At 42.4% G+C, this 14074-nt stretch overlaps 1 protein-coding gene across 1 annotated transcript in view; it reads right to left on the reverse strand.

Moving 5' to 3' along the window:
* Positions 1 to 1780: 1780 nt before the first annotated feature.
* ampd3b (adenosine monophosphate deaminase 3b) overlaps positions 1781 to 14074 on the reverse strand; it is a 37816-nt gene continuing 25522 nt past the window's right edge. The window contains exons 8-15 of the mRNA XM_080736638.1: positions 12270 to 12401; positions 11677 to 11840; positions 9222 to 9348; positions 7162 to 7325; positions 5672 to 5792; positions 3782 to 3955; positions 3104 to 3214; positions 1781 to 2129 (exon numbers count right to left, since the gene is read on the reverse strand). Of these exons, the coding sequence (XP_080592764.1) occupies positions 1953 to 2129; positions 3104 to 3214; positions 3782 to 3955; positions 5672 to 5792; positions 7162 to 7325; positions 9222 to 9348; positions 11677 to 11840; positions 12270 to 12401 (1170 nt within the window). The 3' untranslated portion in view covers positions 1781 to 1952. The remainder of the gene's footprint in view (positions 2130 to 3103; positions 3215 to 3781; positions 3956 to 5671; positions 5793 to 7161; positions 7326 to 9221; positions 9349 to 11676; positions 11841 to 12269; positions 12402 to 14074) is intronic.

Genomic DNA, 14074 nt, shown 5'->3' on the forward strand with positions numbered 1-14074 from the left:
CCTCTGGTGTAGCCTGAGTACCCTGGGTGACCAGAGAGGTGCTGTTGAGTCTAGCCTGCCCTGAGCATCAACTGCAATACATACACACACACACACACACACCCCCACCCCACACACACAGGCACCCCCCCCCCCCCCCCACAGGCACCCCTCCCCCCCCCATACCCCCCCCCCCCCCCCACACACAGGCACCCCTCCCTCCCCCCCCCCACAGGCACCCCTCCCCCCCCCCCCCCGCCCACGACCACCGCTCAGTTCACACGGGTGTGATTTTTTTTTTACATGCAAACATGTCATTGACAATGCATAAAGGACCATGTGTCCCACTATTTGATAAGAAAATGAAACTTTGGGTCCATTGACAGTAGGCCCAACTATCTGGCCCAGGCTACAAAGGGCAATAGTGTCACACTATTTGCATGTTGACTCTGTGTGTAAACACAAGCTCATTCATTGACTGACATCAGACATCCCAAGTCTCCCGGATGTTGCGGGAGTCTCCCGGAAATCAGCGTCTCCTCCCGGACACCCGCGAGTGGCACTGAACCTCCCGGAAATCCCGGCCGCTCCCACAAATGCTTGCCATATCCGCCTGGATCCGGTCTAGAACCGGATCTGCGACCCGCGATGCAAATAAATGTGTTCTCATTCGTCGTCAAACTGTCAATCTTGCAGCCTGCGCGACGCACGGCAGCCTGTAGGCAGGCTGTTGTGTGTGTCTCACTGATATAGTGACAGAACTTTCTCCCAAATAGGTAAGAAATACATCATGCTATAAATTAACCCGATTATATTAAGCCTAAAATGGTTCGGCCGCCGTGCAGAACCGTTTGAGTAAAATACGAGAAAAAAAACTATATTTTGTCGCGCGCACGCGCACAGGGGACCTCCCGGAAATGCTGATCTCAAAGTTGGGATGTCTGTGACATTTTTCTCAGAAATACCTACAAGTGAATGAAGAAAAAGCATAAATTCTTATAGGCCATGTCTACAGATTTTTTATTTTATTTTTTTTCCTTTCTGCCAAGCATTTCCATTGTAAAGTCGCGCTAGGTGCACTCCTTTTCCCAGTGCAGCTCAGTGCTCTCAGCAACCAGAGATTGTTTTTATCAAAGTGTCCCCTGGGCTGGGTGTCTCAGTTAGATACTAATCAACGTAAATGTTCTCTGCAGAGGGTTGGAGCGACATGCCCACAAGTAGAAAACATTGAGCGGAGACCTCTCACTCGCTTTATCTGCTTAAAAACAGCTTTCTCAGTTCTTACCAATCAGGGACGTGCTGGCCATTGGGAAAAGCGGGACAACTCCCGAACAGCCGGTTCATTCCCGGCCGGTCTAGGCCGGCCATTAGGAAAAAAATACAAATAAAATGTCGTCGCCTTCGTTCCATTTTGGGGGCTGGGCGGCCGACAAAGTAAATCATCACTGTCGGGCAGAAACCTTGTATCTCCAAGTTTCAAATGTATAAATTCTTTCGCAAAGCAAAGCCCTGCTTCATCATACAAGGCTGTTGCACAAAAGTAGTGAAAACAGCAGATCTACAAGCACACAACGCCTCGCACGAGGCGTTGTGTGCTTGTAGATCGGCTGTTTTCACTAGTTTAAATCATTTTTAAATGATAAATACAAAACAAACGGTTTTGGACATATAAGGTTTCCACCCAACAACGACGAAATATATTACAAAAAAAAAAAAATTAGGGCCTCTCCAACTCTTTTTCCCGGGCTGAATCAGGGGCCCAGCACGTCCCTGCCACCAATTTAATGTTCTCAAAAAACAAAATATACTTTCGGTCCATTTCATGAAAATCTATCCTTATCACCAAGATCCATAATGTCTGAAGCCATTCTTTCATATTGTATAAAAGAAGAATACATGCTTACACTATACACCTTATCAAAGGAAAGAAATCTGCTGGTATAAAAAAAGAAAAGAAAAGCATCTCCTCCCTGTCACTGTGCTGGCTGTGAGCCAGCCTCCAACTTCACAGCGTCCACCAGAAAAGCGAGCTCGTGGCACAGTGTTTCATGACGATACGCCAAGCGGATCTGAGCCACGTTGGTCCGACGGATATCGTTGCCCTCTGGCCCATCTTGAAGGTAGTTGGGGCCAAGGAAATGTTTCTTTTCCTGGGTGGAGGAGAGATGAGAGACATATACTTAAATCATCAACCTCATTTACCGAAATCATTAACCTTATTTCCCGAAATCATCAACCTCATTTATCAAAATCATCAACCTCGTTTTCCGAAATCGTCAACCTCGTTTACGAAACCTATGTATCATTACCGCAACAGGTGTTAATACATGGAAAAATATAACATTGTTTCAAAATACACGTGTAGAATCTATGGGCTGTATTTTTATTGTTTTAAGTACCAGCTCTTATGCCTTTACTTAAAGGCCTGTCCATACAGTCTCCGACTACCGAATCTTTCTACGAAAATGAGGTCCTACATGTCAATACTGACCCCATACTGATGTTTTAAACCATTTATCAAATGTACCAGGCCACAGAGGACCTGAGATAGATTGGATTATATACTGTAATAGATGCAAGAGGTGTCCTACTACTGTAAGATGATGGAGTTACTTTCTGGACAGTTCCAACTAATGGTAAGCATTGGTAATAGTTGGAATAATGACTGGTGGCAGGATACTGACGTGATACTGACATGATATTGACCATAATACTGACATGCAGGGACGTGCTGGGCCCCTGATTCAGCCCGGGAAAAAGAGTTGGAGAGGCCCTCATTGCGCGCTATAGAGAGAAAACAGCCGATCTACAAGAGTTGGAGAGGCCCTCATTGCGCGCTATAGAGAGAAAACAGCCGATCTACAAGTTTTCACTACTTTTGTGCGACGGCCTTGTATGATCAAGCAGGGCTTTGCTTTGCGAAAAAATGTACACATTTGAAACTTGGAGATACAAGGTTTCTGCCCGCCCAGCCCCCAAAATGGAATGAAGGCCGACATTTTATTTGTATTTTTTTCCTAATGGCCGGCCAGGACCGGCCGGGAATGAACCGGCCGTTCGGGAGTTGTCCCGCTTTTCCCAATGGCCAGCACGTCCCTGCTGACATGATACTGAAGTACTGTACCTGATGTGAAAGGCCACTTTGTAGAACGCTGTTCCTTGCGATCTCACACACATCACAGGTGCTCAGCTTCCACAGCTGGGCAGCGATGGCGTACTCCTCCATCAGTGCCTCCTACAGTGAGTTGAAAGCAACATTATGTGAGTGCTATCAGGAGCACCGTGTTTTTTTCAATAACTTTTTTCATTTATTTTTAATCATTTTTTATTTTATTTCTTTTTCCATATTCCCAAAAAAATATTACAAATAAATGAAAAATGTTGCGAGCTTGTAGATCTGCTACTTTTTGAAAAAATCTTTGAATATTTTGACCCGATTCTAAATTATTCAAAGGTTTTTTGAAAAATGCATGTTTCTATGTGAGTGGTGCTCAAAGATGTTCATGCAAGGACCCCTAGAATTATATGTAATTGGCCGCCGACCCCCATCTCAAAATATTATGTATCGGGGACTCCCCAGAAGCAAATATTTGAGTTACAAATGTTAAAAGAAAAATGTTTAAAAATATATATTCAAAGATTCGCACAAATTTTCATGATTTTTCAAAAATAGCAGATCTACAAGCTCGCAGCGCGGCACTCGGTGCTGCGCTGTGAGCTTGTATATCTGCTATTTTTCAATAGCTAAAGTATAAAATAGGCCTAAATGGATTAAGGAAATAAAAGAAGGAGATATTGTGACCTTGGTGTAGTGGAACTGCATGGGGTCGTCTGTAGACAGGGACACACACAGGCCTTTGTGGAGGAACTCTCTCAGTGGGTTCTTGGAATACTCCAGAAACAGACTGTTGTTGCTCAGTGGAGACATGGCAATGGGGACCTGGGCCAGGTAGTACAAATACTGCAACACTGGACTCTGAAAGAAGTGTAGACAACAGTGATGTGAACACTAGCAATAAAGAAATACTTAATAGCTAAATGTAGAGTTCAGTCAGGTAACTCACGATATATTGAACAATGTTTATTATTATTAATGAGTATACAAGTGAGTATGTCACATTTAATTTGGCGATTGGCTCTGCTACATTTTCTCCCTGCTCAGCAGAACATCATTAACCATTAGGAGCAGGGAGATATAGATATATAAACACCCCCCAAGGGGAACAGAATTAGCAGAGCCTACTGGTGGTGCTGGGGAGGCGGTGGGGGCAAGCAAGCACAAGCAACAGTCCGGGCAAGAGCAGCAGGAAGAATGACAGACTGGGCGGGCTTAAGTAGTTGGCAAATGATCAGCTGACTGCCACGTCAGCGAATGACATATAGGGTCTGGCTTAATAGTGAGTAGTAGTGTCCTTATACAACTGCAATGCAGTGTAAATCTCTTAAGTGTACCTGACTGAACTAACTTCGCAGGCTTTGCATGCTATGTATCATTTATATATTTGTAGTTTGGAGTTGCACTGAACTTCATGCTATTTGTGGGTCGAGTCTGTACATATACAGTATGGAGCATCGCAGTAGGGGGTGGTTTACTGGTGCCACAACATAAATCTCCCTTTCATTTCCTAATAGACTTTCACGAAAATATTTATAACAATTATGTTAAGCCTAGAACCAAGCCATCCAGGATGTCCGTGAATCATTACCATGACACCTTTGTTTCTGTGAAAATATTTGTTTTAATTGCTAAAACAAAGGATATTTATTAAATGTAGTATATCAAATAATTAAATGTAAAAATATTGTTTTTATGGTCATGATTCACCGAGATCCTAGATGGCTTGGTTCTAGGCTTAACATAATTGTTATAAATATATTTGTAAAAGTCTATGAGGAAAATGAATAGGAGATTTTTAGTGGCACCAGTAAACCACTTCCGCTGCGATGCTCTATAATATGCAGTGAAATAGTGGACAATTTTCAGTTTTATCTGCTTTGTGGAATATCCCAATCAACTCTATTGATGTGGAGTTAAGTTAAATCACAGCAAATATAATGTTAGTAAGACTACTAATGATAATCATCATCATAGAGTTAATAACAAGCAAGCAGATTTGAGTTTTTTCAGATACTCACAGGGACGTGCTGGCCATTGGGAAAAGCGGGACAACTCCCGAACGGCCAGTTCATTCCTGGCCGGTCCAGGCCGGCAATTAGGAAAAAATTAAAAATAAAATGTCGGCCTTCGTTCCATTTTGGGGGTTGGGCGGCCAACAAAGTAAATCATTACTGTCGGGCAGAAACCTTGTATCTCCAAGTTTCAAATTTGTAAATTTTGCTTCATCATACAAGGCCGTCGCACAAAAGTAGTGAAAACAGCCGATCTACAAGCACACAACGCCTCGCAAATCATTTTTAAAATGATAAATACAAAACAAACGGGTTTGGACGTACAAGGTTTCCACCCGACAACGACGAAATATAAGTCATGTAATTGGCCCACTGGCTTGTCACTTGTCATGATCTGAAAATGGCAAATCTTTGAGTAGCAGCAGCGCTATAGAGAGAGATCTCTCTCTATAGCGCGCAACTAGGGCCTCTCCAACTCTTTTTCCCGGGCTGAATCAGGGCCCAGCACGTCCCTGATAGAGTTAATAACAAGCAAGCAGATTTGAGTTTTTCAGATCCTCACCTTCTTGAGGTTAAGGCCGTGGGAGATGTTGTCTGCCGTAAGGAAGGCAGAGACCAGGTGAGTGATGGAACCTGCCTCACCGCAGTGAGGCCGGAACTGGAACGTGTTGAGCCCTCGCTCCCTGTGTGAGAGGAAAAGAACAACACACATTGTTAGAAATCATTTGAGTGGCTTGACCCCTACAACCCCTACAGTTGGCGATAATGGAATCCGTAGGATACGGGGGTGAATAAATTAGAATCCGCGGCTTGTGATTGGCTGAACCAGGGGTCGGGAGCGCTCCGCTGTGTTAACTTGGACCACGCAGAGGTGCCGAAAGACGGGGGATGAAGCTTTACTATTCTGTCCCCCAGTGTATGTATATCGGACGGCGCTGAGTCGGCTCATGCGACCTTCGCAAAGCTCGTCACGGCGACTTGCTCGCTCCCGAAACCTCACCTCACCGAAAACAAGCGCTCCTTTTCCTTGCATCTCCTACAGATTCCATAATAGCCTACTGTTGTGGGGTTGTGCGCATCTATGAGAAGGCATGGGACAATGAGGGGAAGGGGTAGATATATAGACCTTTATTGATCCCACAGGGGAAATTCAGTTACCAGAGGCAGCACAACAGTTAGAACACAGGGCAGATACAGTGGAATAAGTAGATGCAGCTAAGGGCAACTAAGATAACAAAGAAATTATGATAGAGATCCAAAACAATGCAGAAAGAATATCAATTCTTTCTGCATTTCTGCGTTCTATCAACCTTTATGTGAGGAAGTAGGCATTTTAATGTCATTGGCATTACCGCTACGTACGTTCACACAGTCAATTGTTCATGAAAATGAAAAGTAAATGGCGTAGATGTCACAGCGATATCTGAAAGGTGGCACCAGTCATTCTTGCCCGATGAAGGACTTTAGTGATCAAAACGAACAATCAAATGCACCGATTCAAGTAGCCTGCAGTGCAAGTGAAGATCAATAAAGACTCTTCAGGTGTGCAAAAATACCAAATTACTACTTGGTCAACAGTAAAACCATGAGGGTTAATCAAGCATTACAAATGGATAAATCGACACTGACGTTTTTATTGTGCATAGACAGGGGACATCATATATATCTATACATACATTTAAGAACTGCAGCCAGCGGTTTTTGTTTGGTAGGACCAACAGACCAAATGCAGCACTCCAATTGGCTAGGACTGATCACGTGGCACACGGAGTTCCTAACCGGAAGTGCGTCCGGCGGTCAAATATGTCCGACCGGAAACGTGCGCTGCGGCACAATAGTTCCGCCACAATAGTTCCCCCCCCCCCAATTTTTTTTTTCTTTTTTTTTTTTTACTTTTTTTTTACTTTTTTTTTAGTTTTTTTTTAGTTTTTTTTTTAACTTTTTTTTTAACTAGATGTGAGCGGCCCAAAGGGCCGCGACCCTCTAGTATAATACACTTAAATACTCTGATTCTGCACTTTAAAGGGTTGTTGGACTGCTGCAGATACGTACTTGCGCAGGTTGTTGAGCACCATGATGTTGGCGTACATGTGGTAGATGTAGTAGCTGTAGGGCGGGTTGTCGTCCGTGGTCCACTGCTCAGGCTTGGGGCTCTTGTAGGAGAACATGTGGTCGCTGTGTTTGGACTCATCATCCACGCTGTCAAAGCCTGTCACCTATGGAATATACAACCATTACTTGACCATAAGGTGTACTGTTCTCATAGGCGATTTTAAGGGGTGTCCTAGGGTGCACGTGCACCCCCTGGCCGCCAGGCGGCCATTTTGATTTTTTTGATCATAATAAACACGCAATATGATTTAGAAGAAGAACATCTCAAATTCGCCTTTTTTGACCCTTTGAAGCACCCATACCATGACTTCTAAACCAATCACAGCAAATGGGGGGCGGGAGGTAATAGGACTACTGGTTTCTCAACCAATCACAGTGACTGTCTGAACGTCTCTGACAGCACAGCTGAAAAACAAACGGCAGATGATGACACCTGCAGATTTATCTAAATAACAGAATTAAACAGTTGTTTCACAGTGGAATATGCTACCTGGGGTTAACTACAGACATCCATAGGACATGTGGATAGCTTTTACATTTACCATACGTGAACTAAAGTTTTCGGCGCTGCTCAACGAGGCTGGATTACACGATGTGTTCTGTGCCTCCAAGGAATAACACTTTCTTCTGGGCACCTCAATATAACATTGGATATTTTCTTGTCATTTTCTTAAGGTAAGACATGGCTTTATTTAACTATCTGTTCACTGTGGAGTTAGCCAGCCTGTTTTCTTCTCCTCCGTGTGTGTGTGTGTGTGTGTGTGTGTGTGTGCGCGCGCGCGAGCGAGCGCGCATGCTTGCTTCACTTGCTTGTAAATATTGGTAGCTGCTGGTTATGGATCTTTGGTGGTGTGGTTGTGCCACACCACCAATGTAAATGACTGCTTGATTGCTTGATGAATGATGATTAACTTGATGTTTGGCTTTATATGTCCTGGCTGTGCTGCCTCTGTCTGCAAAATAAGTAAATAAATCCTATAGATAGACATATGGTGTCTAGAAAAAGAAGCACCTGTTTTACACTTTTTTTTGTTTATATTGTGTTACATTTGGGTACAAAATTAACTGCAGAAATCCGCTAAAACAACATTACAAAACCGCTAATATCCGCAAATTTTTTTAGAACGTCGTGCACGCGCGCTGCGCGCGCGTGCATGAGGTAATAGAGGTCGTGCACCCCCTGCTGGAAGAGGCTAGAATCGCCTATGACTGTTCTGTTGGCTCACAATTTAACTGCATACAGTATACCAGGGTTCCCCAATTAGTTTTCCCCAGGGGCCGAATCATGTCTAGGGTACCAAGCCGAGGGCCACAACATTGCAGGGGGTGACGGTGGCGTTCCCACTACTCCAGCGACAGTTCAGATATCGTCGTTGTCGGGTGAAAATCTTGTATCTTCAAAACCGTTTGTTTTGCATTTATCATTTTAAAAATGATTTAAACTAGTGAAAACGGCCGATCTACAAGCACACAACGCCTCGCGATGCGAGGCGTTGTGTGCTTGTAGATCGGCTGTTTTCACTACTCACTTAGTACATTTTATAGATGATAAATATAAAACGAACGGTTTTGGACATTCAAGGTTTCCACCCGACAACGACGATATGCTATAAATATAAGGTGCTGGGAGTGAAAATTATAATGTAGGGGTGCCTCGGATTAAAAAAAAATATTTATGGGTTGCCCTGAGACAAAAAAGTTTGGGAACCCCTGATCTAGTCAGTATCATGGTCATTGTCATGTCAGTATCTTGGTTAGTCAAGGTCAGTATCATGGTCATTGGTCAGTATCATGGTCAGCATCGTGTCACTATTATGGTTAGTATCCCTATTTATTATAACTCTATGTTAGTATCATGTCAATATCATGGTCAGTGTCATGTCAGTGTTAAGTTTAAAAAAGTGTTAGTTAATAATTTAACCTACTGAAGTACTTATATATTACAAAATATATGACATATTTGTATTAATATGTTATACATATAAATATTATTTACTCACATATTTCAAGAATACATGAATCTCCTTGTTCTTCTGTGGATTGACTGTGGCCTCAAACAGAGGGAGGAAAATGTTTTCCAGCATCTTGGCAAAGTTCGGTACCAACTTTCTTGACTTGAAAATGTCACTGCAAGATGGAGAACTTCAATTAGCTCATGTCCCCATACCAGACAACTTAACTTTCCTTTGGTCAATTCTCATATTGTTTAATAGTATTGCAATGTACTTTAAGATACATGCATGAAACACTAAGCAACTACTGTAAAGTTATTTGTTTCTATTTTAAAATTATGACATATAGTCAGGGTTCCCACACATTTTTACCAAAACCTTTCCAGAATATTTAACTAAATTTCCAGGCCTATGTGCAATGCCCAAAGGCAGTGTAGCAAAAAAAAAAAAATCTACACCACCTATCCTAGGACAACCAATATATTATAACTAGGAGTTAAATTGCTTACGCTTAATCACCAATGATTCATGTGTTGCACTGAAGGAATTTCATGGAGGCCATGAAGGCCATGGCCGCCGTTGCCCCTCAGTTTGGCCTTGTGCCCCTCAAACCAATGGCATGACCTGAGGCCACAGTGGCCTTAATGCCCCTGCCTCTCTCTTGTCAATATGTAGATAGTAGACACCTGTGTATCTTTCTTGTCATGTAGACACCATGTCTTTTGTTGAGATTGTTTACTTCCATGAGTCCCCGTCTTTAAACCAATCCAGTGACTTTGATTGGTGCAGGACTGAGCATGGATCAGATTCTAAATACCATCTATCTATTTCATTGAAGATTAGGTCCCTAACCCTTAAATTCAACAAATTATTTCAACTAGCCCTTACCCGTTCAAAGATATGAGCTCTGAAATGATGTGCAGTGTGTGGGTTATGGGATGTGCACTGTGCACACAGTATATGAGGGATGGAAAGTAACTTTAACTGGTGCTTGCATGATGTAGGAGCATCAATGTAAGAAACCCGTTTCGTTTAATGGCTACAGACCTGCCTGCACACACACCCCCCCCCCCCCCGTGTGTGTGTGTGTGTGTGTGTGTGTGTGTGTGTGTGTGTGTGTGGGTTTGTGTGTGATTGTGCATGGCCTGAACAACAGCGCCCCTCCCTTAACATGTGTGGTCACAAAAGGTAATGTAGGCTAAATAGATATAGATACACCATAAAAATGCTATTATACAGCATACGATTTGTGTAAGTGACAAACGGCCTTCACAGTTATGTCAGGTGTGTTCATATGGTGATGGTGATGCGATTTCAGGTCAATTGCTCCAGCCACCGAGGAGAAACGCTGGGACAGACAGACACTCACTCACTCACTCACTCACTCAGACATTCGCAAAATTATAGTATAGATGGACTAAAATCATGTTTTATTTGATGGCCTTTGTGCCCTCAAAAAAATAGACAACACCCCTAAAATGACGAAATTCCTGGCCTGCTGCTAACTATAGTATGTGTCATGCGCTGCAGCACTTTGTGAGCTTGTAGATCTGTTCTTTTTGTCACACACACATTAGGCAGAAATCTCGCAGCTCGTTCAGTGAAAAACTACTCATGTTACATATTTTGTGTAATGTTATACCCCCTTGGAGAATCAATGGCCAAAAACAATGCATAGCCAAATATTTTTTTTCCAGGACCTTCTAGGACACTTGATCAATTCCAAACCTTTTCCACTGCTGGAAAAAGATTTTTCTCATTTCAAAATATTTCCAGGAATGTCATGACCGTGGGAACCCTGTATAGTATGTGCAATCAATCCCCTTGTACGGTAATTGTTTACAGTTACTGTTTCTGTCTTAGCTGTGTGTGTCATGAGCTCATTGAGTTCATTGTATGAGACAACAAGAACTGCTTCAAAAGACTCAAGATTCATGGGGCTTGTTTGTTGCAATATATCCCAGTCATTTGATTATACAGTATGTTTACATAGGCCTCTGCTAGCCGCTAGGCTCAATGCAAACCATCCGACCCTTACGCAGCTTCACTATAGGTCGGATTTTGATTCGGAAACTTTCTGTGTGGCATCTGTATACGTTCCGGTGCCCATACCGATGGTGGTTTTAGACGATCAAGCACGAATTGAACAGTATTGAGCTCAGATGGCGGCCCGCGGGTCTCCCATTCTGAGTCAATGGGGAGCGATGTCATCATCTCCTCCTTGAATCTTGTGAATCTTGGTTTTAACATGGGGGCTTCCACAGTCTATGGTCTATGGCTAGCTCAGGTGGTCATTTTGTGGTATGGTATATCATTATGGCTTTAAAAATAGTGTAATCATGATGATAAAATATAGCTATTTCCTGGCGTTATAAGCGCACATTCATATTTAAATTTGGCTGGTAATGGTTTTAATGACATAGTTTAATATTGAAAATGGGTGGTTTTCCCCCTTTGAGAGTATCATAGCATAATGTTTCTTTCTCCGTGGTGTAGCACTTACTAGATCCTGGGTACTTGGATCATCCAGCGCATGTTGGGTGAGTGCATCTTATGCTGGATGAACCAGCAGGCCAGGTTTTGCCACTCGTCTGCTGAGCGTCCGTAGATGGACAGACGGGGCTCAGTGTGCTGGTACTTGCTTCCCTCCAGCTCCTGAGACACTTCCTGTTGGTCAGCGCCACCCGCAGGAAGTCAGTGGTTGATGTTCCAGCAAAAAGAGAGGCAGAAGAGACATTATTTTTCTCTCCTGCCTTCTCAATATTCTAGTCAATGTTGGCGATAGTACTGCTGTGTGTGTGTGTGTGTGTGTGTGTGTGTGTGTGTGTGTGTGTGTGTGTGTGTGTGTGTGTGTGTGTGTGTGTGTGTGTCTGCCTGTGTGTCTGCCTGTGCGTATGTTGTGTGTTCGTGTGCATATACATAATGTACACTATATATATATATATATATATATATATTATATAGACCTATATATATATATATACACACACACACACACACACACACACACACACACACACACATACTGTACATATTTGCACGACAGCAAAGCAGATCAAGTCTTTTGAACGCGTTTAAGCGATGTTTGTTCCCTACCTTAATGATGCGTGCAAAGTATTCCCCGTCGATGTAGTTGTCTGTTTTCAAGTAGATCTCTCTGAGTTCACTGGCTCCCACAGGGTTGTATTTGGAGTTAAACTTGTCGAAGCGATGAAATGTTTGTCTTCCCTGCATGAGAGTAATTCGTGAGAGGTCGGATGTCATTTTTTTGCCTCACAGTCATATTATCATTTCGTAGTGTTTGTATTCATTACATCCCCATAACAGCCAGGGGATTTCACTTTCAGTCCAAACAAGTTGCATAACATCTTCTGAAATGCACGAACAAACACGCATAATTGCATCCTTTCGTCAACAACCCCGTTTTGGTGCAACATGTGTGCCTTAGGTATTTTAGAGCTACAATTCTACTGCTGGCATGAACATAAAACAAATTCATTAAGCAATTATTTAAATGAATATATATACACACAAATGAATGTTCAATATGTATGAAAAACACTACAGATGACAGCTCTTGGCATTAAAGGCAGTTCATGTTGCGGGAGTACACAATATTGGGAACACCTGTTCTGCCTCGAATGCACAGTGAAACCAGATGACAGCTATCATCTCTGATTGATATCAGCCATTAAATAAACTTAAATCAGGAGGGACGACACATAAAACTGAGAAGTCTGGTTTAACCCATTTAGGCCTGAACACATTATGACGCAATATTTCATGCTTTAAATATAAAAAAATCGTGAAAATGAGAATGTTGACCCGATTCTATAAGTGTCTTTTGAATCCTTCTAAGATTTTTGGAAAAAACCTTTGTCAGCAATCTGGCCAGCCATCGTCAAAGAAAAGGTCCTTTTCACTTAACTGGAGCTCAGTTAGTCTGTTCTTGAGAGACTACTATGTCAGTGGTTCTCAAACCTTTTCATGTGAAGGACCCCCAAAATGATTTTTATTTGGCCACAGACCCCCATTTCAAAATATCTAGTTCCAGGGACCACCCAGAAGCAAAATTTGAGTTACAAATGTTCGCTTTGAAAATACATATATGCACACATTTTCACGACTTTTTCAAAAATAGCAGATCTACAAGCTCGCAGCGCGGCACTCGGTGCCGCGCTGTGAGCTTGTATATCTGCTATTTTTCACTGGTTAAAGCGTTCAACAATTCTAGGCCTAAATGGGTTGTAGGCTTTGGAGTTTTGATGTGACGATTTCCAACGTCCAAATATGTTGTACATTCTGTGGATTCTAAGAAATGTTATGCAACACAAGCCTGAACATGAAACGTATCCATGTATGGAATATAGAATGTTATACATTATACGCTATACGTATTAAGTTAGATAAAGTTAACAGATGTTGGCATCAGTTTCTAGAAACTTTAGTATGTCTTTATCTGAAAGAGCATACAAAAGGTTTACATATCAATGTATTGTATATAATATATAATTGAAATTCTGTCACGTGAAGTTCATAATTATTAACCACAGACAAGGCTATTTTGTGTGTAGAGAACTCAGGATACAGTAGTTGACAAATTCAAAAGAATATTTACTTTCACATTGTGTCAGTATGCGGATGTTTGTTCCATTTTGGAGCTAACCTCTTCATACATTGTAGACGTGGTAGAGGTGTTAATGGAATGGTATTACAGTAGACCAGGGTTCCCCAATTAGTTTTCCCCAAGGGCCGAATTATGTCTAGGGTACCAAGCCGAGGGCCACAACATTGCAGGGGGCGACGGCGGCGTTCCTGCTACTCCAGCGACAGTTCAGATATCGTCGTTGTCGGGTGAAAATCTTGTATGTCCAAAACCATTCGTTTTGTATTTATCATTA

This window comes from Nannobrachium achirus (genome assembly GCF_963921795.1).
Source record: "Nannobrachium achirus genome assembly, chromosome: 11".
In the NCBI taxonomy this organism is placed as follows: Eukaryota; Metazoa; Chordata; class Actinopteri; order Myctophiformes; family Myctophidae; genus Nannobrachium; species Nannobrachium achirus.